This window comes from Acanthochromis polyacanthus, chromosome 2 (genome assembly GCF_021347895.1).
Source record: "Acanthochromis polyacanthus isolate Apoly-LR-REF ecotype Palm Island chromosome 2, KAUST_Apoly_ChrSc, whole genome shotgun sequence".
NCBI classification, from domain to species: Eukaryota; Metazoa; Chordata; class Actinopteri; family Pomacentridae; genus Acanthochromis; species Acanthochromis polyacanthus.
This window is the reverse complement of record NC_067114.1, coordinates 17,599,564-17,626,627: the sequence shown is the minus strand read 5'-3', so window position 1 is coordinate 17,626,627 and position 27,064 is coordinate 17,599,564. Positions and strand designations below refer to the sequence as shown.

General features: G+C 40.5%; 1 protein-coding gene and 1 long non-coding RNA gene across 2 annotated transcripts in view; both read right to left on the bottom strand.

Annotated features, from left to right (window-relative positions):
- Window positions 1-106: 106 nt before the first annotated feature.
- Window positions 107-25,668, bottom strand: greb1 (growth regulating estrogen receptor binding 1). Its single transcript, XM_051939864.1, has 34 exons — window positions 25,554-25,668; window positions 19,913-20,073; window positions 19,565-19,672; window positions 19,111-19,287; window positions 18,762-18,944; window positions 16,822-16,935; window positions 16,390-16,518; window positions 14,894-15,052; window positions 14,435-14,557; window positions 13,244-13,429; window positions 12,824-12,960; window positions 12,304-12,580; window positions 12,055-12,183; window positions 11,761-11,973; window positions 11,225-11,422; window positions 10,930-11,113; window positions 10,617-10,800; window positions 10,319-10,455; window positions 9,860-10,211; window positions 9,616-9,731; window positions 9,195-9,400; window positions 8,451-9,051; window positions 7,523-7,679; window positions 7,324-7,426; window positions 6,936-7,091; window positions 6,623-6,759; window positions 6,369-6,530; window positions 4,890-5,094; window positions 4,550-4,712; window positions 4,325-4,443; window positions 3,508-3,740; window positions 2,673-2,873; window positions 2,376-2,514; window positions 107-1,823 (listed from the first exon to the last, which is right to left on the bottom strand). Exons 2-34 carry the CDS (start codon window positions 20,064-20,066, stop codon window positions 1,660-1,662), a joined length of 6,006 nt encoding a protein of 2,001 aa, XP_051795824.1. The 5' UTR covers window positions 20,067-20,073; window positions 25,554-25,668; the 3' UTR covers window positions 107-1,659.
- LOC127531177 (uncharacterized) overlaps window positions 107-27,064 on the bottom strand; it is a 387,768-nt gene continuing 360,810 nt past the window's right edge. The window contains exon 2 of the long non-coding RNA XR_007938162.1: window positions 107-905. This is a non-coding gene — a long non-coding RNA (uncharacterized LOC127531177). The remainder of the gene's footprint in view (window positions 906-27,064) is intronic.

Here is a 27,064-nt window from a genome sequence, read left to right as displayed (position 1 = left end):
CAAAATACACATCTGCCATGGAGACAATGTACTTTGCTAATGCTGTTTCAGACAAGCTGCCCATTTGATTCTTCAGCTTCTCATTCAAACACTCGTACACAAGAAATTTAAAATGTCTGTACATTTATACAGTTATAGGGATACAAAACTGTACATCGTAACATGCTGCCAGCACAAAGTGATTTTGTCTTTCTCCGACAAGTACAAACAAAAATCACTTGACAGCCTGTGGAGCACAACACATAAAAAAGTTCAAACAGATAAACACTTGAAACATTTGTTTCTTGCACACACTAAAAAATAAGTACTTTATACAATATGCAAACTTGACAAAAATATAATTGTAAATATTTTATATTTAAAAACAAACATGCAAAACATGCCTCTACAAAAAAATCACCCTATAAAAATATGAAAATGTTGCCAAAAATCAGCACCATTCCACACAAATGATTGTGTCTCCACTTGTACGAAGCCTCTTGTGTCGTGTGCACCTCCAAAGAAGTCTGCACACTGATATTGCAATAAGAAATTCCAAACTACTAAACTTGCAAACACGTATTGAGTAATTGAAAAACAGCACCTGTAATTACAAAGTCTAGAGGAATTCTTTAAAGGGTAAAAACGCATTGTGTAATTACTTTTTTTGCTTACATCAGTTTTTATTCCTATACAACTATACAATCAGATAATGGACATTTATAGCCTAGCTGCGCTAGACCCAGCTCTGAAGATGAAAGGGTCTAGTTACCCTCGGTAAGCCTCGAGGCTGGATGCTCCTAAAACTGGCCGACGAATCACCATGAAGCGTAGAGTCAGAAGGCGGGCGTAACTAAGTGACGACAGAGGCGTGACGATTCTGACAGAAACAACCGGAAACAACTAGCCTAGCCGCGCTAGACAACCTACGGCAACGAATGTAATTCTCTGCCAGGGTCGACAACAAAAACGACAACAGTCGTTGAGCTCCATTAGCACTGACTCTGAATAATCTTGCTGTTAACATGTCTGTAATATACTTGAGCTTCACCCATTGACTGTATAAATAACGCTTCACCGAACTACCGCATCCTCTGATTTCCGGTGCTCTCGGAACTACGTCAGCCTATTCGTTGCACTGATTGGTTGTATACCTACCCAACTGCTGCAGAATGATTTGAAAGACAACCTTTTAGCCCGCCTCCCTCCCTGTCGAGAGTTCCTAGACCCTTGCGTCTTCAGAGCTGGGTCTAGCGCGGCTAGACTAGGACATTTATTATTTGAGAAAATAATTTCTTGTAAATAACCATTTGTGATCATTAGGGGTTTTGTGGTTTAGTGAAGATACAAACTGTGGTAAATGTAAACAATCTAATACTTTACCAGAATTTCATGTTCATTGAAAAGCCTACTAATGCAACATGAACTCTAAATCCTATTCGAGTGTGTGTACAGGGACGGGTAATAATCAGTGTTCCATATTCCTTTCACTCTTCCAGTAGGTCTCATACATTTTGGTAACATGAATAGTGTGTCCATTTATAGCCTGCAATATCCATTTGCAACATGCATTACTGCGAACTCTCATGCTACAAAATGCACCTTGGTGTGTTTCTTCTCTTTGGCAATTGAAGTGATTTCAGTTCAGGCTGCCACTCTTTGCAGTTCATGCTGTTTCAGTCAAATATGTTTTCCAGTCAAGAAGAAGAGCGGTCGATCCTCTTTGGCATTGGCAGTCTGGAATTCGTCACTGAGCCTGAACCTCCACTCCTCCTCCAGCTCCAGCCTGCCGACCGTCTGCCTCAGTGAGCTGCGATCGGCACTGATGACACACAGAGTTGCACCTACAGGAAGGAGAGAAATTTTAACTGTGACACGGAAATCAAAATGACAACAAGAAAAAAAAAAATCAACATCTCTGTAAATTTTCCTAACCTTCCTGTCACTGAGATATTTGATTCTGATTCTTTTTTGATTCCTTCATTGCACAATTATACAAATTTAAAAGTAGGAGAAATCATAAACCTTTGCGTTATTTGATTGTTTTGAAGGACAGTGTTGTCTTGTTGATTTTGGCCATTACATTTTCACTGGCGCTTTAAAGCAATCAAAAGACCTTTCTGTCCAGCTTGGTGCAGCTACAATGCCAATAATATTTATGGTACAGAGTAATCTTTGTAATATTTCTTGGATTTTTGACTATCTTTGTTTGACAGTAGACATACAGAACAATATTTTTTTGCCACTAGAATGCAACATGGAATTTTTTAGGCATTCAGAATATCTTAGTTTTTCTACTCTACACAGTCATTTAGCTTCTTTTTAATTTTTTCATTTAAATAGATAATTTCATGTGGATCACCTTTTTATTGTCTGTATTTGCTCTGCTGCTGTACCTTTAAGAAAGGCGAACTTCTTGAGGAAACCAGGAGTCACAAAGGCGTCGGCAAAACACAGGAGGAGGCCACTGAACAGCAACCCTGTGGTACTGATGTTGACAGAGTGAGGTCTGGAGCTCACAAAACACACCGTCACCTGCAGAGGACAAGAGGAATGTGACTTTAAATACTCCATGTGTACCACAAACAAAGAGGCTGTGAGTTTGTGTGTCCATTTGCTTAAACCATAGAACGATATAGTCGCCTGTGTGTCGGTGTGTACATATATATATGTATCTGTATGTGCACGTGTACCTCAGGTCCCAGGTTGAGATAACAGTCCACAGACAGCACGGGGTGTGTGTAGTTCTTGGTGCTGAGTGGAAACAGCTTCTGGCTGGTGTGCTGGAGATATTTTTCCAGGAGGAGCTGAGCCGGTGTAGCCAAGAAAAGGTGCTTGCTGTCTGGGGCGCAGATGTACTGAGAGGGCCCCACTGACGTTGGAACATCTGTCATCTGGAGAAATGTAACGTTTTTGTTTAATAACATGGTCATCTGCCAAAATGAATGTCTGTTACATTCAGGACCTTGCCAAATGAGTTCATACAGTGCTAAATGGCGGCATGTAAATCTCTGTAATTGCAGTTTTAAGATCTGATGTTTGTGGCAATATTTCTGTGCTGCTGCACCAGTAACAACACGATTTATTGCAACCATCTGTCAGAACTGAAGAAGGGAGAAGCCTTAGAGCAGGCTACAGCACGTTGGAGTACAGTGGAAAAATCAAGAAAGCATCCAGGCAAAGTTTCCCATATGCCATTCTCTGACAGAAATTCAACTTTCAGAAGATGGATTAAAGTCTAAAGGGGGAATAGACAGCGAGGCGTATGTCATAAGCACGTGTAAGGAGTGTTTGTGTAATTACTGTAACTGCCAGAAGGGTGACACAGAAGGTCTACACAGCAGTAAAAAGCTTGAATTAAATATATATATATATTATACTGCACTCTTATTTAAATTTAGATTATCATTTGACCTTATGGAGCTGCTGATAATGTGTTATATGATGTGAAACTCGCTATTAAGTTAAAATAATAACTATCGGGGATTCAGAAAATGTGTTTCATATTTATGCTTCTTTGGCATCTACCTTGGTCTTGATAATAAATGTTCTGTATCCTCCAATGGCGATCTGCTTCTTCATGACACTGAAACTGTTGAATCTACAGACAAGCAGCCCGGCACTGTGTAGCCTCAGGGTGAAGTCCACATCATGGCAGGTGAACCGGTTCTGGTCGTACTGGACGTTTTGACTCCGATCGACATTGAGGAGGAGGAAGTCATGGAGGTGACCTCTGGAGAAGGGTTCTTGCTGTTTATTACCTGGTTCAAGCAAAAGAAAAAGCACTATTATTTTAAGCATAGGTCAGACATGTTTTTTTGGTATCACATTTTACTTCACAAAATTATACATTTTTTCAAACTCGTCCTGATTCATAGAGTATAAAAACTGCAAACATTTACAGTCAAATGCTCTTTTTAAATTCTGTCTGACTCTTTTACCCCGATAAGGGATAAAAGATCTGCGATAGACCTGCGCTCCAAAACTATCAGTAAAATCTAAAATGTTATCAAGTAACCACAGAAGAACATGAAGACATAACAAGTTGAGATCTGAGGCATCTATGATGAGTACAAAGAGTCAAGAGTCTTCAAAGTCAATTTATAATCATGCATTGTAGCAGTTAAAAGTTTTGCAGCTTAAGAAATTGCATTTTTTGTTTAGACTGTGTGTGTGATTACAATCAGTATTGTTTTCTGTATAATGATTAGTGCGGCTCCAGATTATAAGATGTTACTGATATTTCACCTTGGGATTAAAATAAGCTTTTTCAATGTTTTAATCAAAAAGGAAGAGAGACATTCAGTGGAAGTTTGCTCTACTTTCTGACATTGTGGCCACTGACCTGTGACTACACGACTGTTCCACTTCCTGATGCCACAAACTCCATAGTGGGCTAGATCTGGACAGGCCTCCATGTGCTGTAGGACCTGTTTCAGCGACACAGCATGCTCCACCGGAGCACTAATGACAGCAAAGATTTTTGGTTAAGTTAACTCACAAAGCAATAGCTATTTTGTCCTTCACACACAGTAAACTAATACACTGTAAATAATTTGTCAGTATTTACTTGCGTGCATCGAGGTCCACTGCGTTCCACATCACACAGGAATCATCAGCCAGGATGACGAAGGGCCAGACGTCACCTGCTGGTCCTCCTCCCTCCAAACGCCGACTGCGTTCAAGCTCCAAGTTGTGATACGAAAGCTCTTTAATCAGGAAGTGAGCAGCACCTGCATGAGCATCATGAGATGGTTATTAATGAGCCAGACTAAGAAAAAACAGTTAATAGCGGCATTTCAGTACAGTATGTATAAGTTCATGCCTGTAATACAAATGTCATGAATTCAAGGAGCCCTACATACTTCTTTACTACTATCTTTAATACTACAACAGTAGCAATAACAGACCTATTCCAGCTCCATTGAAGACGGTAGGCAGCACCAGCATGATGTGGTTGGGCCAGTACTTTTTATAGACAGCCATCTCATACTCTTTGACCACAAGGATATGGAGATGTGAGGCTCCATCCATAGCATGATAAAGGTTGAACAGACCATGTTCGTGACGACCTGTGGTTGGGGTGAAGATTGGACTCTTGATGCAGTCTGGGTTCTGTGGAAGTTGAATAAAATAGTGAATAACCTCCTATTTTCTTTGTGTAAGTGAAATCAAATACCTAAACACATTTTGGTGCTTCAAGCTGTGTCCCAACTTTAAAAGGAAGCTGAAGTGCAGTTTGTGCTTGCAGGCTGGAGCAGCAGTTTTTCAAAGTAATACACCCCATAAGGATACATGATGTAGAAAGAGAATGCCAAAGAAAGGCAAAATGTCAGTCAGAGGATTTCTCACTGATGTGAGCAAAACATTTTGTGGTAGTAATGCTAAGTAAATACAAATAACTTCTAAAACAGGAATCTTCTGTGTACATTTTTTTTCTAAAGATAAATAAGAACTGATGCACTGAAGGTACAATTTGAATCATAGTCTGGCCTGTTGTGCCACCTTGTGGAGCAGCGCGGTACTGCACATTGGCCAACTTTTGTTGATCAACTTTTGTACGTATAAAAGCTCAACAGAAACGGAATAATTACTGATAATAGTGATTACATTGGTACTTTCTTCTGAACTGCACTTACCATAAGACTGATGACTGATTGTTTCCTTTGGTTAATTTCAGCAGCAAAAAGAATGCACTGTAGCATAAATAGTGTTTAACTCACTGCCTTATTACTGATTAAAATCACTATAAAGTCTTCTGTGTGTCCAAGTTAAATATTGTAGGCTTATTTTCATGAAAATAATCCCCCTCCACCTTAAACTGACTTTGATGCAACTCCTCTACACAATTGTTTCATCTAGAATATGCCCACATTTCTCAAACACTGTAACTCTACCCTAGACATTTAAAAGTTGTAATATTTGAAAACTAAAAAAGAAGAATTATACAGAAAGCACCACCTCACAGGTTGAATGGATTGGTTCCATAGGTTGATACATATGAAACCCCAAATAGCTAAAGCTTGGTGTTGAGATCGTACCTGGTACATTGCAGTTTCAACATAAAAAAACAACAACACTATATGCACATGTAAACAAGGTCACAAATACTTGATTTTCACTGGAGTGGGGGAACCTAAACCCTTGATACACATAATGTTGACTTAATTGTCATTTGTTATACTTATTCTCAACTGCTTTGAGGGAAGCAAAACTCTGATCATCTTGAGCTACTGATGTCATCTCTTACTGTTGGGTTGATACAGAAAAATGTGAGTGTTCAGCTGCTTAGTCACTCTGGATATCAACAATGGGAAAATGTCACACGGAATATAGAAATGCAAATAGCTGAAATTTAGTTGTTCATGCGTCAGTGACAAAGAACGTACCCAATCAGATGTGAGAGGCAGTCGCATGCTCTCCAGTTGGCCTCCTTGTTGGCTGAAGCTGAAGTAGTGCTCTTTGGATTTTGGAATGATGAAGTAGAGCTGGATCTCTTCCCCAAGCAATAGGTGGGTGAACGTGAAGGCATGCAGTGTTGACTCATACATCTGAATTGTGATTAGAGACAATGGCCACATTGACACTTCAAAAGCAGTCTGAATGTTATTTCTTACAGTGTGTTTGTATGCATTGTGCTGACCTGGTATCTGGGGTTGAAACCCAGGTACTGATGACACTGTTCACAGTGGTGATAGGTGTTGTAGGCTGCATATTTAGACAGCTTAATCCTGGATGTTCGCCTACGTAGGTATACATCCTCCTGTCGCACAGGATTTCCTTGAGTAAACAACAGAGGAAAGGAGAATTAGTACTACAATAAAATACACAGCGAATTTCTAAAGAAAGGTCTAGATTTGCATTAACATGCAAAAAAATATTCAGAGAAGATGAATGCTCTCCAGAAAATGTTGTGACTGTGTGTGTCACATAAGTGCTTCTTTGACTGTGCTTACCCTCAGCACTGGGTTTGTATCCAGGGCAATACACACTGCTTATGTCATCATATTTAGGGTCATGGATGTTGTAGTCAAAGGGCATGGTCTTCATAATGTCTGGGTTGGGCCAGGGAGCATTGGGTGGGTGGTACTGTACCCCTTCCACCTGGGCACCTAAAGGCATAATAGATTTATAAGTTTATGCATTTCATATTAGTTTACAGCAGCACTATAAACAAAACATGGCAAATATGATTGATATTACAGCAACAATAACTGCAATGTTGAAAATATAATTGTTCAGCAAACAGTAGAAAATACAGAAAATGAACAGGAATAGAGTTCATATAAACTCCAGCTTCCATAACTGGATTGGATTGGTAAATTGCAATGCAAATATACTGACTGTAGTTAATGTCTTCTTCATCGTAGATATCCACCTCCATCAGCCTAATCAGCATCCGAGACAGAATGCCCAGGAAGTGCAGATACGCTCGTGTCTTACCCACCTGATCATGAAAAAAAACACAAAGGGAAATAATGTAAGTAGCAGTACAAGGTGAGCATGCGTTTCTATAACACAAATTAAGACTGACAGGAAATACCTGTGGCGGCCCACTGAGTAGCAACCGGCGAGGGTGAAAGTTGTCATTTCGTCCTTCAGTGCGATTGCTGCTGTCCATGTGGTAAGGGCGTGGAATTGTCCACTGACGATAATAGAGGGACTGCTCTGTACATGTCATCATTTTGCTCAGCAAAGGCCTGCACAAAGGAGACATGTTTCATGATTACATTTACCCCAATCTGATTTCTATCTTCCGAGCACACATTTACATAAGGTTTTGTACTCAAATAACAGAATAAAATAATCCAGCAGTCTTCTCATGACTAAAATATCTTTATTCTGTGGTCCTATGGACATACCCAGCTGTTACCCACTAGTTGAAACTGCAGTGCTTCTTTGACAGATGTGTAACAAATACACCAAAGGAGTTCAGGAATACAGCACTTTAAACACAACGCAAACAGTAATGCACAGCCGTTACTGCACACACATAATCACTTCATGTAGGCAAAGTTACACCCCTTAACTAATGTGTCACAGCCACAATCATAATAACTAAAGCAGCTGCAGAAACAGTGACAGCTATGCCATGCTAAGACTGTACTTATCATCAGAGTGTTCAGCTGAATTATCAGAGCTGGGGAATGAGCTCCTCTGTTTTTCGCCTAAATGTAGAGGTACAGACTGTGCCTGAGCAGAGATAGCTGAGGGTGCACTTACTCTTGCTGTCGTCATAGCCAGAAGCAATGCAAACATTACTGCCAGGTAACGCAAAAATAGTCCTAAAAATATTCCTACTGTGACCTTTTGGCTGCTCCATACTTTACTACTGATTGAAACTAAATCAATGGGATATTTTTTACAGAATGCTGTAACAGTGGGTGTTAAATTCAATCATCTTTTAAATCTACTGTATAATGTACATTATACTATAAATACTGGTGTGAAAAAAAAAATGTCTTCTCTACCTGAAGCTGCTTGCCCATGCAACAGACATGTGTGGCAGGAATGAAGTACATCGTGGCAGACCGCTGCCATCACTGGCTGTGATGATGTCATGGAGGGCACGAGGAAGGAGCAAAGAAGGAGGACGACTGACTCCTCGAGTCCAGGAGCAGCTCAGATGAGGAGAGGAGGCTTGTGGGGACAAGGAGCCTGAGGATGTGGATTTGGAGTGTTGGCGACGAGACTGTGAAGGGGGTGGGCGGTGAGGTTGACTTTGGACTATTTGCTGCTGGGGGGATGTTTGCGTGTAAGGCTGAGAATTTGATTGAGATAACGGCTGAATTTGAATCTGGGGCTGTAGCTGTGTCTGGGAGATCGGCTGGCTCTGGGAATAACTTTGAACTTGAGGCTGGGTTTGGTGGTGTGGTGCTTGTTGAGGATACTGAAAAGACTGAGAGGATGGCTGCAGCTGAAGTTGAGTCTGTGATTGTGATGGAGATTGCAAGCTGTTCATGGTCCCTTTCTGCACATTTGGTGAGGTGGTGGTTTGAGCAGGGAATGGATCTAGCACTCCACTTTTTGGACATGACTGCAACGGTTGATTGGATGACAGGAGAGACTCTCCTACAAATAGGAGGAGGAAGAAAGGAGCAAAGGTTTTTTTTTTTAAATTACCAGTATCAGCTAAAATCTCTCTTCAAATAATAAAAATATTATTTCTTTGTCTATGTATATATTACAGAATAGATGTGAGGGTCTTATCTCACCATTCTCTTGTCCCTCCTCCTCCTCATTGTCAGTGCTGCTGAGTTTTTCTGCATCACTTTCGAGCAGGTCACTTCCTGGTCCGGGGTTGTGTGGGGGTCGTGACTCTGCCTTCACTAGATAAGCAGCCAGTCCCAGCTCTTGTTCAAGTGTGGTCCGCTGCAGGTAGGAGCAGCTTATCACTCGAAGGTCACAGTACTTCAGTGACCTGTGGGTAGAATAATTCACCATTTAAATTTCAAGCCACATTTACTACAGCTTCTTTAATTTTACCACAAGAAACTACAGGGTTAGGCCTTTTTATCAAGCACCGAAAAACTAACACTTAAAGGTAAAACTACAGTAAAGGGGGGGTTGGGAACAAAGGTAAACTATTTTTAGGTCAAAATGTTTAAATTTATCATCAGAACTCAGCATGCACACCTGGGCAGAGATTCCCCCAGTGGTTCCGCCCCCGACAGGATCAGGATGCAGGGGAGGGCCTCCAGCTCCAAGTAGGTGCGAGGAATCCAGTCAGCATCCTGGATCTTTAACCATGTCTGCAAGCAATACAAACAATCTTACACAAAATTTTAATGGTATGTAATAATCTCGATATGTTTCCACTTGTGTCTATCCATAAAATTATTTATTCTGTTCTTTATGATACTATGCACTACTACCCCACCTTGATCTGATCGATGAAGTTTTGCCCAATATTCAGAGCTTCCTTGGGATTCCCCAGAATGATTTCAAAACTCTCCTCCAGGCCCAGTTGCCCTCTAACTCTGGACAGCCGCCGATGGGCCCACGCTGCCAGAGCCAAAGAAGGAATCCGCAGCAGTACCATGTGACCATGATGGGCAGGACACTGCTGGGCAGCTGTGAGTAGAGATTGTACAATTTCCATGGTCTCCACAGAGGTGTGTTTGTGGAGATAGTGGGAACCACTGATTCTGCCAGATACAGCCATCAGAGCTACACAGTAGTGCTGGATCAAAACAGTAGTCCGGATCACAGCACTGTGAAGCTTTGGAAACCTGAAGACAAGGAAGAAAAAGATTGTAAAGGCTTCATGCATTAGTTGCAGATAAAACTTCATAAAGATAGGGTGGTCTTATAGATAAAGCATATGTGCATGTGCTACCTTTCCTCCAGAGTAGATACCATGCTTTCAAAGGAGGAATCATAACGCATCAGAGGAAGACTGCTCCCTGAACGAGTTGACTCTAAAAGCTCAGACACACCAAAGTACCGTGTCCTTTCATGGTACAGATCCACATCCTGTTCACACAAACGCACCACGTTATAGGTATGCACACATTTAGTTGATTAAACACCCCACTTAAACACATATTCAATCAGTCATTTGTGTCTGCAGATATGTGCTGCTGCTGTGTGTTAATAAAGAGTATATCCATCACACACACAGAATTTAGTCTTACATTACTGAATGCAGATGGCCAGTGAATCTCGTTGTACGGGCTGATGCGGGTGCACTGTGTCTGAAGAGCAAAGGGGAACGAGGTGACATGGAGAATCAGGATGTTTGTAGAATCTCTGACCTGTCGGGAGTTTAACAGTTGGTCCACAAGACCCAAACCACTGTCTGAGCTGCAGTAGGACGCACTGATTGAGAGAAGGAGGCAGAGCCACAGAGGTAAAAATAATGTACTTTATTGCTCTTGTTATACTCTCATTGTTACTGATGGAACAATAACAATCATTCAAAATTGTCCTTTCCCTTCTCACATATACCTGCTAATATCCCAGTGGGCATGGTCATGGACCAGGATGTAGAGCGTGTACGAGTTGCTGTGTGCTTCCTGGATGAGGCTGTCAATTCGTGTCTGAGCCCTTTGGTCCATTTTGACCACATAACGTTCTGCCTCGTTTTGAGATGCACACTCCTGGTCTAAACTCCCAAGCTCCTGAAGAACACCTGAGATACACAAAGACAGAGAGAGAAATACAGGTCAATATTAAAATACATAATTGAAATACATGCAGAATTCATGAATACAGTTTCTTACAAAAGATCTATGTGACTAACCAGAGCTCCAGAGGTGAAGAACGGTCTGTTGAAATGTGACCTCGGAGGGTGGGACAAGGATAAGGAAACTGACTCTGTCAAAGGAGCCAAGGTCCAGGTTCTGCGTGCTGGAATCTGCTATAGCGCAAACATGGGAGAGCAGCTTTCTCGCGACTGCCAGCTGGATAGGCCGAACCTCACGCCATTCCACGGAGTACTCTACACACATACAAACACAACTTACATCATACTCAAACACTTTTTTAAACAATATGGTCAGCTCCTTTTCCGGCAAAATGAGAAAAAAAAGGCAGAATAAGTGCAACTTAAGCAAGAGTAAAGCAAATAGGGGTCTTGTAAATTCAATGTATGTGTATGTAGGCTCACAACAGACAAATAGAATGAATTATAACTGTGGGGAGACCTAATGTAACATGTTTGGGATACTCTAAGGAGACTGGTTATAATCTTGTTCAAACTCTACTCCAAATTTCAGGACATACTGACACTGATATAAGTCTACATACTGTGCACAGCTCAGTCCATGTGTGTCTTACCTGAACAGGAGTCTTTTGGATTAGAAGCTGTCTCTTTAGGGCTGAGTAAGTCTTTTGAACACTGTGTGTGTGAATCCTTTAGACTGTGTGTGTCTTTGGGGCTATGTGTGCTTTTAAGACTTCTCTCTTCAGCTGATTCCTGACTGTTGGAAAAGGGAGAAGGCTCGTTGCTGTCCACACTGGCACTGTCCAGAAGGGAATCTATATCACCATCTGAGAAACAAAAAGCCACACAATGCATTAGTTAATTACGACAAAGCACACAATAACCTCCAGTCAGACAGTCAGACTTACCTTGTCCGAGGGAATTGCAGTAGTGGATGAGATCCTGGGCGACACCAGTGGAAAGCTGGTGGTTGATTTCCTTCAGACCCTCACTGGGAGAAAACATAGACTCTGCCAAGGCACGGCATTGATGTTTACCTGCAACACAGGTTCATAAATACACTGCATTAAAATCTCTTATCATATCAATTATTATGTTTAGATTTCCAGGACAACTTCACCATATTCTCACATATTGTACAAAGGAACAGTTCCTACCTGTAACTACCACACAGGACTGTGTTTCCTGTCCTGGTGCAGTGACAATGATGACCACGTAGTTGGTGTTTTCAAGACGTCCTTCCATTAACCTGGTGAACGTTTGCTGGAGGCCTTGAGTCAAAGAGCCGACATCTTCCCCTAACACCACTACACCTTCTCCGCAGGATGATGCAGCCAGCTGGGCAAGCCAGGGAAGCTGGCTGGGGGTCAAGGGTTGTTGGGTCTGAGGAGGTAAAGAGAGATGCTGGGGGAGCCCAGGCAAGGTAGAGGGGGCCTGGAGACAGAGTGAAAATTAGTTTACTCAATTATATTCTGTCTTTTTATCAGTGCTGTTCTGGAGTGTGACACATAAAGAAGATATCATTTAATGCTCCCCTGTGTGAATCAGCTTCTTGATAGAGAAACAGAGAAATGGTGCAAATAAAGCTGCATCTCAAGGTCTGTTAGAATTCAGAAATCCATGATTTACTTGGTAATGCGTGTCCTTCTTTGGATTTTTTTTCTGGCCATGTCTGACCTCAATGCCATAGTGCCTCCCTTGGGTTCCTGGTGTTTGAGGCTGCTGGTATTGTCTGATCTCGCTGAGGTGGGACTCCCTCCATGACCTCATGAATATCTGCTCTAAGTCCTCAATCAGGGGCACTTGGTCAGGACCTTGGTTTAGAAAAAAAGTGACAAAAGAAAACAAGCAGTCAGTATAAAGTGTGAATAAAACTTAACATTTATTTATTCAAAAGACCTTAAAGTAGTTTTATGGAATGTGTTTTTAGCTTGGCAAAACAAAAAAAAAAGATTCACTAGACTTTCTTCACATTATAAATTTCACTGACAGGTAAATTTAAGGCAGAAGTTTGATTATGTTACCTTTCTATATAAAAACTACAACACTTCTAAGTCAAGATTACATTAAGATTCTAGAAGATGGTTTTACGCTGACCTAGCTGAACCAGGTAGTAGACAGTGAGCAGAATCTGCATCTCAGTGGACAACGGCTGAATGGGTGACGGCCCATAGTGCTGGTACACTCTGGGGAGTGTTTGTGAGCTCAGGTAGCAGCTCTGGAGCAGAGAACTGACAAGCACTTCACTCACATTGCCAGTCAGCTGAGGAAGAGGCCCGTGACCTGTGTAAATGAGATAAAGTAGGAAGACATAAAGAAGTGAAGCAGAATAACTTGGATTTGAGACTGACTCTAGTTCAGGATGTAAGGTGGTAGATTTGGCTGATCCCCTCCGACACATTTCCACATGTTTTAGTGTCCTTGGTCAAGATAACAAACCCCAAATTGCTTCCAATAACCTGTGTAGATGGAAAAAATGTTTGTTCCTTTGTACAAAAGCATCTACTAAATTACTATAAAATGAAAAGCATTAGAGTTGGACTGGAAGTTACATGGAAAGAGACAGTTCACATCAATAGAGTCCATACCACCAGGGTCAAAGACATCTTTTGCAACATAAGTAAATAAACAAACCAAAAAACTAACAAAAACAACTATGGAAAAAGAAAAGTGAGAAAATGACATACAGTAGATATTTTATAATCACATTTTACTTGTTAGCTGCTTACATATATACTTTGGTTTTTCAGATATTGTTGTCCAGTTTTAACACTATAACAACCCAGTGGAGATTGATTGATATACAGGAACAGGTGGTAGGAAAACGCAGTTTTATCTTTTCCAAAAGGAGACAGGGATAATAGTTGGGATGGGAACAACACAATGGAATGCACCAACCAGCCAAACACAGGAAATGGCAATATGGTTGGTTGGTGATTTGAAGGGCAGAAGAATAAGAAGTAAAACCAGAAAGATGAGTTGACAAGTGACACAAAGGGGTGAAAGGGTGGAGGGCAGGAGACTGGCTGAGAAAGGCTGAGAAACACCCTCGGGTGTTTGCTGACCTCTAACCTGTTAGGAGATGCGAAGTAAAGCAACCATCTGTTGTACTAGGACTGGAAAAACTCCCATGATTGAGAAAGTTCACCACTGAAATGTGAGTGAAAATGATCAATAATGACTGAGAGTGCCACGAGTACAAACAATCTTGTGACATTTAACAGCAACTGTGGGTTACAACTCCATGTACTGTCGGCATGGCAGTGCAGTTCTTTGTGCGTTTCTAACCTTTGAATATGACAGGCTGCAGTCTGCAGGTGTGTAGCAGCTGATCAGGCACTGTTACAGGGACCTCTGGGGGAGAAAGTGGGGTTGAGGATGCCAGCGATGAAGTCTGCAGGGCTACAGTCTCTGGATACAGCAAGTAAAGGAGCACAGAAATACATTTAAATAAAAAAAAACAGACAGAAACACATTGAGCAGTACAAAAATATCCTGTTGACACCTAAATGAACATGTGTTACCACATCCACACCATTTTTTTATGTTGTTGCTGGCATTTTCATCTGCCCAGGGACAACAGTTGGAAATTAGCTTTATAGCTAAAATTGGTACATTTACAGAAATGTTAATTAATGTGCACTGTCCCTGTTCAAATAAACTAATAAAATAAAATAAAATTAAAATTTGGTCACATTTATCCCCTTTATCATTTCCGTCACTGTATGTCTAGTCTCTCATTTGTACCTGATCTGCCTCCATTTGTGATGACAGAGGGCGCTGATGTTGATAAGGCTACTGAGGATGGTGGAGTCTTCACAGTGCTCTCTGGCAGACTGCTGGAAGATGACTCAGGCGACCAGCCCTTGTGCCTCTTTTTAGGGGGAGCAGCATTTGCATGGGTACCTAGAGGGAAAAAAAGAAGAAAAAAGCAAGGTTACATGCATATCAGTTTAGAAACATTTACTCTTTATAATTTAGGTTCATAAATAAATTTTAATAAAACATTACATAACCTTTACTTCCATTCTGCCATTTTTCTAGCTGCTTGGAAGTTGCTGCTTTTGCTTTAGAATTCATTAATTTACATTTGTTAAACTGGTTTTCGTTTTTTTTCTTAATTTTTTCAACTCTGTGTTCTTTAGGAATAGCTTCCTGTAAAGTCTGTTTTCATTATAATACCAGCCAATCAATAGAACAGACTAAATTCTATGTCAGGATGGATGTCTGTTGATACAGTAATGGAAAAGAGTTGTATTTTAGTCATGCAGTCACCCCTCTTTTTCTCTCAAGTTACTGTTGAAATGCAGTAATAAGGGAGACACATAAAAGGTCCACTTGTTAAAAGGGCCATGAAAAAAACAACATTGACAGGAAGGAAGCTTTTCATTCAGAGAGAAAGCAGGAAAAAAGATGAGACAGAGAGAGAATTTTACAACCCCAGTTTATAGAGGTGACAGTCTGAGGGTGAGGGAGGGAGAAAGACAGACAGAAGAGAAAAGAGGGAGGCAGAAGTTTAGTGCCCCAAGTGTTGGCAAATGAAAGCAGGGAAAACAAAGGACTACCCCCAACACACAATGCGACTGGCTGGCTCCTGTATAGCCGGGGTGTTATAACACACACATTCACACACAGAGTGTTTAGGCGGCTGGTGGCAGGAGCTCTCCCTTTCAGAGGTGTGAAGAAACCCAGGGAAGAGGTTTAATGACAACAGACGCAAACTGACCATGTTTACATGCACACAAGAAGCCAGAAACCGGAAAGAAATCAGGTTAAAACGGGAAATCTAAGAATTCTGCGCATTAGATGAACTACAGTAGCCGGAAAAATTTGAAGAACCGGTTTACATGTGGTTATATTGTGAGGTGTCACATTTCCTCTCTAACCAAACCCATACCTTTGAAAAAAACTAGAATATTTCACATTTTAACAAAATATGTATGATCTTGCTATGAGAAGTGATGACAGTGCTGTCCCAAAGCAGTGAGCCAAGACAATTCTCTAAAAATACGAAAACTAATACCCCACAAAAACATGAAGTAAAACTAAAATCGTGGACATGTCATGCCGACAACTCAGACCTCTCTACTGATCAACTGCCATGTAAATGTCTTAATCGCAAACTGAGTAACATCACTGAATAATCTCTGTCAGTCCAATCAATAATGTGTCATATATATACACACACATGTGGTCATAAAATGGAATAAAGAGTTGAAATCATTATTTTGTAAAGTCTGTACCTGTAGCTGAGGGTCTCCCAGGCCCAGACTGATTTAAAGTTGGCTGGACAACAGGGGGAACAGCATGGTTGCCATTTATCAGCGTGTGGGAGATGTCAGCTATTTGTGGTTCCACATGTGATCCTGCCACTTATAGATACACACACAGAACAAAAATTTTAACATTTCTGATAAAACATAATGTCCTCTCTTTCAATTACAGCTTGAAAAGTGAAACAGTTTGTCAACAAATGTTTGCACTAACAAAGACGTTTTGCAGCTTTGTTTTCAAACTAGACCTGTAAACTGTTGAAACTATGCATTCACTTATTCTATCATGACAACACAAACAAATGATACAATAAACAATTTTCAGTGCAAATCCTAACATCAACTTGACATTCTTTGAATATTTACACATTTAAGGGTGTTGTAAAATGTTTTTTTTGTTACCCGTGTAGTTGCCACGTGTGTGTGATGGGTGAGTTGGTGCTAAGTTTGGCGGGTGCTCATCTGATGTCAAGTGGCCTTCAGAGAGACTGGAACCAATCGGCCTCATCCTGCCATCTGAAATACACGAGAAAATTGATGTCCATCAGAACAGAAATGCAGTAGCTATGTTGTTGTAATGACTTAGCTGGGCAAGTGTATGTGAATTTGTGTGTGGAACTTAAAGTCATGCTCTGAAAGTTGTACAAAGTTATCCAGAGGCTCAGTAAATCTGCTTCTTAAAATCGGCTCCGGGGCAAGACTAATGCTACTCAGTCAATGAGTGTTACAAGTAAATCAGAAAGCCCTGCAGTGGAAGAGTGGAAACAAGGGAAGGCAAATACTGGTATGGAAGGAATTTAAGATTGACAACATATATCTGATGGACACTTTTTTGGCAATCTGCAGAACCTCACAGTCTATACTTACTGTCCCTAATTCTTCTCGTACCAAACAAGATGTTTGGTATGGTATGAATCTGGGGAAAAACGTATTTTCAATTTTTGTGAGTAAAGACTTAAAAAAAGACATCCTACTTGCCACAGCTGTGACTCCACTGCACTAGGTTAAATTTAGATTAGATTATTAGCACAAAATAGTCAAAGAAGCTGTCAGCACTCACAATTAACAAATACTTCAACTGTTACACAGCAGCGAAAACAAACGGATGCATTTCAGCTCTGGAATTTCTTCAGTATAGATTATTTTGCACAGACAGCAGACTACGCACAACGTTTTTTCCTTGAAAAGGACTTAATCAGTGAGAATATTGTATATTTCAGGCCCCTAATATCAACACTTCTGCATGCTTTGAAAAAGAGGATTAAGAGATTACCAGACAAGTAATATTGTAACCACAGACACCTCAAGCTCTGATCTCTTCTCTTAAGCCTCACTCTCTTCTGGCCAAAATACAGCATTAACAAAATAAGAATAAAAGAGTAACAGCAGGAAAATATAGAAACTTGAAAGACAAAGAGTCTCTAGTGTTATAGTGTCTATTAACACAGGCCTTTTCACAAGGTGATGCCCTTCCACATTATTACACTGTGATGGATGACCTCCAGGCTGTGGCCTCTGTATCCTGCAGTCTCACCTTTCACCTGTCCTTAAGGCTTTGCTATCTGTCCATCTGGTCAGACTCATACACTCATAGCTCTCTGATCAACATAAATAACAGTTTATTGCAACACAATGCAGAGCCTAAACTAAAGCTTTATTCCAGTTCTAATTATGGCAGTAATGCAAATAATGTAGAGTGTGATTAAGTCCTATCTCTACCAGAGTCTGAAGGCCTTTTCTTTTACATAACTAGGTCATTGGTGTAGTCATGTGAATGTGGAAATGCTTTTCATTTGGAGTCTCTAATGTGAGTGCAATATACAACCATGATCCCATCAAAAACACAAAGATCCACTAAACGTGGCTGTTAAGTTTTTCTCTTTTGAGCGAGCATAATATTATTTTTCTACAAAGAAACCTACACAACACTTCATATGTGCTTCTTGTAAACTACTTTTAATTATTTACATAAGGGTGTGCAATGTAAGTATATACCCCAAAAAACATCTGCGTCGGATCATTTTGTGGGCAACTGTAGTATTATAGGTAGTCAAACTTGATCAGTTCCATGTATTTGTGAGAAGTTTTTTTGGGCAGTTTCACAAACAGGATAAGGTGGACACAGTAGTGAATCAATGTGCACAAGAATTCAGAGTCTGATTGTGGTAAAACTGAGCATATTGTTTTGAAAGCCACCCTCTTCTTGCAAAAGCAGTACCTCATTGCCCTTTATATACAAAAAAGTTACTATAAATCTTTGAAATCATTATTTGTACTCCAATAAAATCTGCAAAACCTGTTCGTCTGTCATATACCTTACAGAACATGTGATGCTCTCTTACCATTTCCCCTCCAGCTGATGGGAGCCCCTTTTACCAGCATGCCCTGGTTGTTTCGGTACAGATGGTACTTTAAGTGCTTCTGCTTCTTGGGCTGAGTGCTGAGCTTCAGGTTAATGTGGTTGGAAAACTCTGTGAAATAGCGAAAACCTTTCTCTCCACAGCCCATACAGTTTCCTGAGAAGCCTGGGGGGAGCACATATAAAGAAAATGTAAAATGAACATGTAGCTAATTGGAAAATATCACGAATGTACAATAAAGCAAAATGAGGGTATTATTTTCAGTCTTTTTCACTTTTTATCAAACAGCAAACAACAAACAACATTTTCCTGTGCAAGTTTTCTGCCTCACCCAGCAGCGCATTGCGACCTCGTTCATCTGGCAGGAAGCGGCGGTCCACAGCACACACCAGCAGGTTGTCGGGAAGGGAAGGAGACTTTACTCCAACTAACATGAACTCAGGGGGCACGTCCAAGGGATCTGAGGCAAGCGAGGACAAACGCAGGTCCCTGCCCGCCTGACAAAAGCCTGTGGGAAGGACAAGATAAGGACAGAACATTTTCACAAGAGGATTCAGTTGTAAAATTTAAAATTATTCTGCCTAGTTATCGCATAAATGAGAAGAATAATAAGACGCAGCATGCAGAGAGCTGACCTCAAGAGCACAAGCAGTTTAGAATCTTTTACATAAAACTGACTCTTACATAAACCTGCTAGAAATCACATCCCCCATAGTTGGGAAAACTACACCTCCTGAACATACAGCGTGTATATACAGCATAACCATACATGCATGCGTACATACCATCTGTGGTGCAACATCCCTCAGGTGGAGGTTTCATCAAGTAGGGCACTGGAGGGCTGTTAGACTCTGAGCCATCTTCATCGTCTTCATCGTCGTTTTCTGTACGGCCTGTTGGAGACACAAACACAACATGTAATTGTGAAGGTGAGTCAGAGTGTCACAACAAGCACTACAGGTGATTTCTGTGTAGGTGAAAAAGAAGGATGTCTACAAGATGTTGGTAAAATGTGGATTCAAAAGAAATCTGACATGGTGATGTTGGGATTCAAACTAAACATACTTTCACAAAATGATCAAACCTTTTAGTTGAACTCTATATCAAGTCCACTGTGCAACCATGCAACTCACCATCATGTGCCAACGGCTGCTCTGTCTCGAGGTATAGCTGTGAGAAAACAGGTCGAGGCACTACAGTGTTTGACCTCAGCGACGCCTCAATGGAGTTATGGAGGACTTCCTCGAAGCGCGTGGTCCGCAGCTGGCCTGCATAAGAGTTCCCCATGGGTGTCCTGCAAAAACAAAGAAACTTTGTGTTGGACATTCACAAGACATTTACAAGCCTATGGCGGTTTGTTCTTGTTTATACCAAGCCTCCATCATAACTGAAAGTTATGGTTTGCTGCTTTCAGATATTCTAAATACAGACTTAGTAGTCTTTCAATTATCTAGTCCTATTTAGTTTTAAAAGGAAACAACAAAAACACAGACTGTTTTGTAATATCTAGATGAACCAACCAACAAGGCATTTCAGAGAAAGAAAGGGGCAATAGACAGAGAAGATTCTTTTTCAAATGCTTCAACTCTCTGACAATAATATCAAATGTACAGATTAATACTGTCAAGTCACAAACGCACATCCACACTGAAAAGACACAAAAAAATCCAGCTAAGAAACACATCCACTGACAATGAAACACAGGCCCACACAAACAGTGGTTTCTGGATGGCATCTGTCCAGACAGCAAAATATAAAATCAGCTGCACTGACAGAGTCAGGACACCCTGACCTCGACACTACTCCCTCCCTCTGTTTTTCTACTTTCTCTCCAAGTGCATCTCTCTTGCTTTGGTTTTTATCTCTGCTCCTCTTCTCTTCTCTTCTCATCTCACTATTAAGATGAAATACTGAAGATGAGAAATAATTACGGCTTTTAAAAAATACATAAAATGGTATTACTAAATGTAATTTTCTTTTTAACATTTTCAAACATGGAGTCTCTCGATCAGAACTAATTGCTGTATAATGAACAAACTGGTGCAGTGAAGAGGGAAATAAGACTGAATTGTAAACACCAACTTAATCCCCCTTCTCCAAACCTCTGACTGCCCATATGCCCCCCCACCCCCAAAACACACACACACACACACACACACACACACACACACACACACACACACACACACACACACACACACACACACACACACACACACACACACACACACACACACACACACAAGACTGACAACCCTGGTAGCATGAGAACCAGTCAGCAATCTGGGGATCAGCTTAATGAAAAGACAAACCTGTCAGGTTACAGACTTAAACCCGTGTGTGCTATGCACTACACTACAGCTTTCAAAACTGAGTCCCACGTCAATGCTAAGTCTCACAAAATATGTCACACAAAACCTATTTGATTTCATTTTAAACATAAATGCATACAGATTAACAAAAATACAACTTTACCTCTGTCTTTCTTTCTCTCAGCTTCACTTTACAAACTAATGCACCACATCCCAGCAAAAAAAAATATATTTTTCATTTATTTCGAAACAAAGCAAAACTTTTTTGTTGCATGGGTCATCATCCTTTAGCAGGAAACATCCAAGCAGAAGCTGACAGAGCCAAGGAAATCCTTACATCTGCTCTTTTAACAACAAAAACGAGCCTTCCTTTTAGGTTGTGTTCCATGTCCACGACTTCTTGAACTTAATCTTTCATGAATAGGTAGATACAGAATCTCTTTACAACCATCTGAGACTACCGGTACTTTGTCTCTAAAACTACACAAAAAGCTAAAAAAACAAAACTAAAAAAACAAATCTTGTATAAATAAGACACAAAGGCCATCCTTGCTAGAGAGACACTACAGCAGATCACACATCAATCTTTGTCAGAAAACAAATTCCTCAATGATTTCTCTAAATTTTAAAAATCTGTGAATCTCAATCAAATTCCAGATGGATTATTTCCCTTTTTAACTTTCCGCGATAAGCAAAACTGACCTTGTGAATAGTTGTGGAATTTATTTCCTTTACTGACCTTTAGAGAACTTACTTTTTCCTTGGTCTCTGCCAAAAATAAAAAATAAAAAATCCAAGCACAACATCAGCTACAGATGCCAGCAGCTACACTGGCTGAAGGCTTTCTCTAAACATCTGTCTGTTACAAAATAAGGCTTCAAATGAGGACGTTAACAGGCCAAGTCTGGTGAGTTGGCTCTCTTGCGCACACACCTTAGCAGGCACCTTCTGCCTCCACACTTTGTAAAGAAGCAGTGCAGACTTTTAATGCCTTGCACCACCTTGTAGAGAGACAGAGGGTGAAAGACAAAAAAACCCTGTCATAACACAGCCGGCTCGGAGAGGAAGTAATCACACCTTCTACCAAAGACCAGACTGATGTTTTTACAATCCGAGAACGAAGAGACTGGGAGGGAAACTGAGAGATTAAAGCAGAGAAGTGTATTCCACCTTGTACTGAATGTTAATTAAAATCTTAAACATCTGACCAGTTGTTAATCAAATGTCCATGCATTATTTGTGTAATTAAATTAAAATTTGCTTTCCCTTAAGAATTCCCCGAAATATTAAGATGCTTCATTATTGTATGACATACAAGAGAGAGTTTTCTGCAAGTATTGTTTTTATAGGATGAGCAGCTGTGCTTTAAAATCTAAGGTCAAAATGCCCATCTCTATCTTTAATCTGTAGGTGTACATGTACATGAGCAGAATTTTAGGCCCTGGATGTATTTTTAAGGAATTTCTGTCCCATTGCTGATTGTGCTGCTGACCAAAACCAAAAGATCAGTACCACACAAAGGAAGACATGCAGAAGAGATGACAGACATAAGCCGTAAGTAAAACTTTTAAGGAAGCTTTGTAGATCTTTTCTCCTCCCATCTCCCCCTCCTTCCTCTCTCCTTGACGTGGAAGTGGGAGATCCTTTCATCTCCCCCTCCTTCTTCTCCTTCTTTTTCTGCCTCTCTTTCACCCTGGGGAGAGAGACACTATTGTGGTGTTTTATGACCCCTTGGATCCCCTTCCCACCACCACCACCCTCAAACACAGAACCTCTCACATACAAACCTGTAGTTAGGATCCTTTTAAACTCTGAGCAGCGTGCAATCCACACACTTCAACACCAGATTATGTATTTTAACACTTTCAGGAATTTAGACAAGTATTTCTGTGGCATATAAAAGATGCTAAATTGGATGCTGCTGGATTAAAATAACAAATACCAGCCATCTATCATCATTATATTGTCTATATTTGTCGTTTTTGAAATCTGTAAGTAAATAAGTAAAACATTTTGCCGGTATGTCGATGTAAAAAGAAAAAAAAAGTAATTTTAAAGTTATGCCCTGCACACCCCCTATTGTGCCTCCTAATAGATGCAAATGCACACATACTCTCTGTTTTGAGGGCATGGTTGCATTCGTTTGAGGGATGTCTCATGACCACGAGGACAAAGGTGACTCCAGATAAGAATGTTTAAGTAAGACTTTGATGTGGCCTATACTTCTAATACACATGCACGGTCACACACACATACACATGCACAGGGACCCACACACGCTCTCCCATGGGCTCTGGCTCTGTGGACACAAAAGGCTTGTCTTGAGGGGTGAAAGGTCATCCTGGGAGAGGTCAGATAAGAACCCCAGGCTCTTTCTCCGTAAGCCTGGCTCACATACCAGCCACACACAAACACACACAGCATCCCTGCTATTCTTCCTTTATGCTCAGCCTGACATGCGGGGGTCTACACACACACACACACACACACACACACACAAACCAATGGAGAAGAGTTTGTGTTTTGATTCTAAGCATCTTATCAATCCTATCTGTCTCAAGCATTCACTTACTTGTGTATGTCTACATATGTGTGTGTGTGTGTGTGTGTGTGTGTGTGTGTGTGTGTGTGTGTGTGTGTGTGTGTGTGTGTGTGTGTGTGTGTGTGTGTGTGTGTGTGTGTGTGTATGTATGTGTGTGCAGGAGAGATAATGAAATAGGGCAAAAAAAAATGTCGAGCAGTGTCAGCTGGTCAGTGCAGCATCTCTTTCAGCCCTGAACAGAAGAATTAACGCTGAAAAACTTACAGCTCTGCAGATGCTCTGCGAGCACTGAGCCACAGCCAATCGCATATGCAAAGGGATGTCAGTTATACACACACAAGTGGACCCTCGGATGGGCTCATCCCTGACCAGTGACCCACAGCAAATGCTTTCATTCACAGTTTGCTCAACAGACACAGATCGATGGCCAGCCAGCCAAACGGCCAACTGGTCGGGCTACCAGGCCATTCAACTACGCATCCACACATTGCACTGACCAGCCACTCGGCTAACCTTTCATTCCAACCAACACACAGAATTTCCAAACAATTAAATCCTCCAACAACCATTTCTAAAGGGTTTCTTCTCCTGCAGACCTACACTGACTTACTGTCTTTACAATGTCTATACAATACAGGGTGGAAGCTGTATGTCTTCTGCAGGACACCGTCTTTGCCCGTAAAGTGTGCTCTATATATCTACTACAGTTATAGCTAGAAAAAAAAAGACAGTACAGAGCTCCAACTCATTACATTTTTAGCGTCTGCTCTGGTATCTCTTTTTATGTCCTTGAGCAGTTTTTGTTTCTCCTGCTCTCTATCTTGCATAACTGCAGGGGAGCTTGTGTTGTCTACATACATGAAAACCTGGCTGGAGGTGTACCTCTTTATAGGTTTACCCATTTCAGCTGCAGGGTGTCTTCCAAAGTGAAAAATTTATCATATGATAAAATCATCTGCATTATCATGACTGACATCAAACAGAGTCTGATTCAAAAAGGATGAAATCGTAGAATAGGAAATGTGAAATGTTTATACACACATCTCAGCATCAAATGTTATCAGCAGCAAACTTTATATGCTTAAAACTGCTTTAAGTGCCATAAACTCTGGAACCAATGCAATATGTTTAGAAAGAATTTTGCAGGACCTATTATAGAAATGTCTTTATACATGTCCAATAACAATTGCAATGCCTAAACTGGTTTAATATGCAAAGAGACCATTGTACTAGAGCTCTCTTATTGACCAGGATCAAAACAGAATGCTTACAAAACAATGTCGTGAGACATTGCAAGATATTTGTAGGACATATTACAGAAATGTATTTACAAATGTCCTAAAGCATTTTATTTGTTGAAACACCCCTAAACACAGATGTATCAACAATAATTGGTTGATTTGTTGAAGCAAGCTGTTATTGACAAACTCTGTCTAAAACCTAATTTAAAAAATGGATGAGAGTTTTTGGAGTGTGGTTCAAGAGCTTATGTGAAAAACGCACATGACAACGACCGACCAAACACATTATGAGTCACTCGAAAAAGTCACTTAACAGAAATCGAATCGTATTCATCAGGATGCAGTCATGAAAAGCAGTTTGTGGATAAAATAGGTGTACAGTTACAACGCAAACAAAATTATGCACACAGTGCTGCACTTAAAAATGCCCTTTACGACAGCGAAAATAAACATGAACAAAGTGTGAAAACGCACATAGGACACTGGCCGTCCAGCTAAACAGGCTCATTTTACCATTTTACAGCTAAGAGTCGCCGCAGCACAGTTTATCTCCTCAACAACTGAGAGGCACCGAAGTCTGTTTGTCATCAACAAGACGCCAAAAGAGGTAAACTGCTCTACCTGCGGGGGTATTAATGTAAAACCAAACCCAGAGAGAGCGGCAGCTGAGCGGACTCACCTGTAAAATCTTCCGGGAGAAGCTGAGCGTTGTTTCTTCTCTAAAAGCCTGAGATACTCCCGCGTGCTGTCACCATCTCTCCGGTGCGAGACCTGTAGCGCAGGACTGAGTGTCGCGTGTGTCATCACCTCTGATCCTCCGCGAGGACAGGACCCTCCCCCTCCGGCCTCCACATGGTACGGTCCGGGTCTTTTTACCACTTAATGCGTTTATGTTCATCTCTATCAGATCGCGTTTTTGCTGTATTATTCTGATGATTATGAATAACAGCCGACATAACAAGTATCAAAATAAAAGCCACTGAAAGAAGTTAGCAAATATGTTACTAGTTTTAACTAATCAGACAAACAACACATCCAGAAATATATTTTTACAAAAAGCCAAAATGACGACTACATTTCAGTAGTAATCATACTTTTTTGTCTCCTGCGTCTGGACAGACATTTAGTAATTGATTAGATGGAAGGACTAAAGTCGCCAGGATTATCCGATTAATTGATGAGTTCATTGACAATTAATTCGAAGCAATCCCACCGATTAATCCTTCCTTTTCTTTCCAGGTCAAAAAATCCTGCTGGTTTTTGATTCTCACAGATTTGATGCTTTTCCTTGTCGTTGCTGTATTTCTGTAAAGCTGACCATGTGGAGGTTTGGACTAGTTGCTGAGTAAAACAAGTAATCTGACAACAACATTTTGGGCTGCAAGTTATTAAAATGAGTTTTCGACTTTTCTGCCATTTCAACGACTAAGTTATTAGAATTAATGAATCAAGAAAATAATCGGTCAGTGATAAGGGGAACAGAAATGTCTGTTGCTGCCCTACAAAGGAGCAAATTAAAGTGATCGAAATGAAATCATGCATTTTTATATTATATCTCCAGTAAACCTCCTCACAAATTGTAGTTTTTACCTCGATAAACTGAAATTTTGGAATTAAAAAAAGGCTTGAAGGGAATAAAAAAACATTAATTTCATATTCCCCCGAAGAATGTACAACAACCTGGATTAATTACAGCAGGAATGTCAAACTAATTTAGAACGAGCCAAACAGATAATTGAATTAAAAGTAATGTAATATGTAGCATTGTTAAATAGGAATAGAAGGAGAGCACATCAGAAGGAAATTGGTGCACATCCAAAAGCTGCCTGAAGACTTTTTACATTGCCACTCCCAAAAACTGTAGGTTTAAATAAGCATTATATTTAACAGTATTATTTAGTCAACTTTTCTTTGTACTAAAGAACTTTGTGATTTTTATCAAATAAGAATTACAGATTTTTTAAAACACAGTGTCAAAATCAAAATTTTGTCTCAGTTAGGTTTAGAGTCTATACAGCATAGCACACCTCTGATTCAGGTCAGGAAAGAAAAAACAACAGCAGAAGAAACTCTCCAGTAATAGAAAACCATGATATCTGAAGAAACTCAAAGTTACAAACGAAGAAGTGTATCACTGAACGTGGGTCATACTCTGAAACAGTGGTCATCTATAGACGCATGTCTCCCTCT

Excerpts from the sequence above, each read along its gene's own strand:
- greb1 (XM_051939864.1), bottom strand. The coding sequence starts at position 20,066 with ATGGGGAACTCTTATGCAGGCCAGCTGCGGACCACGCGCTTCGAGGAA. Across the intron at positions 16,936-18,761 it reads CATCAGCTGGAGGGGAAATG|ATGGCAGGATGAGGCCGATT; the intron begins GTAAGAGAGCAT and ends CGTGTATTTCAG. Across the intron at positions 13,430-14,434 it reads GCAGCCTGTCATATTCAAAG|GTCACGGGCCTCTTCCTCAG; the intron begins GTTAGAAACGCA and ends TCATTTACACAG.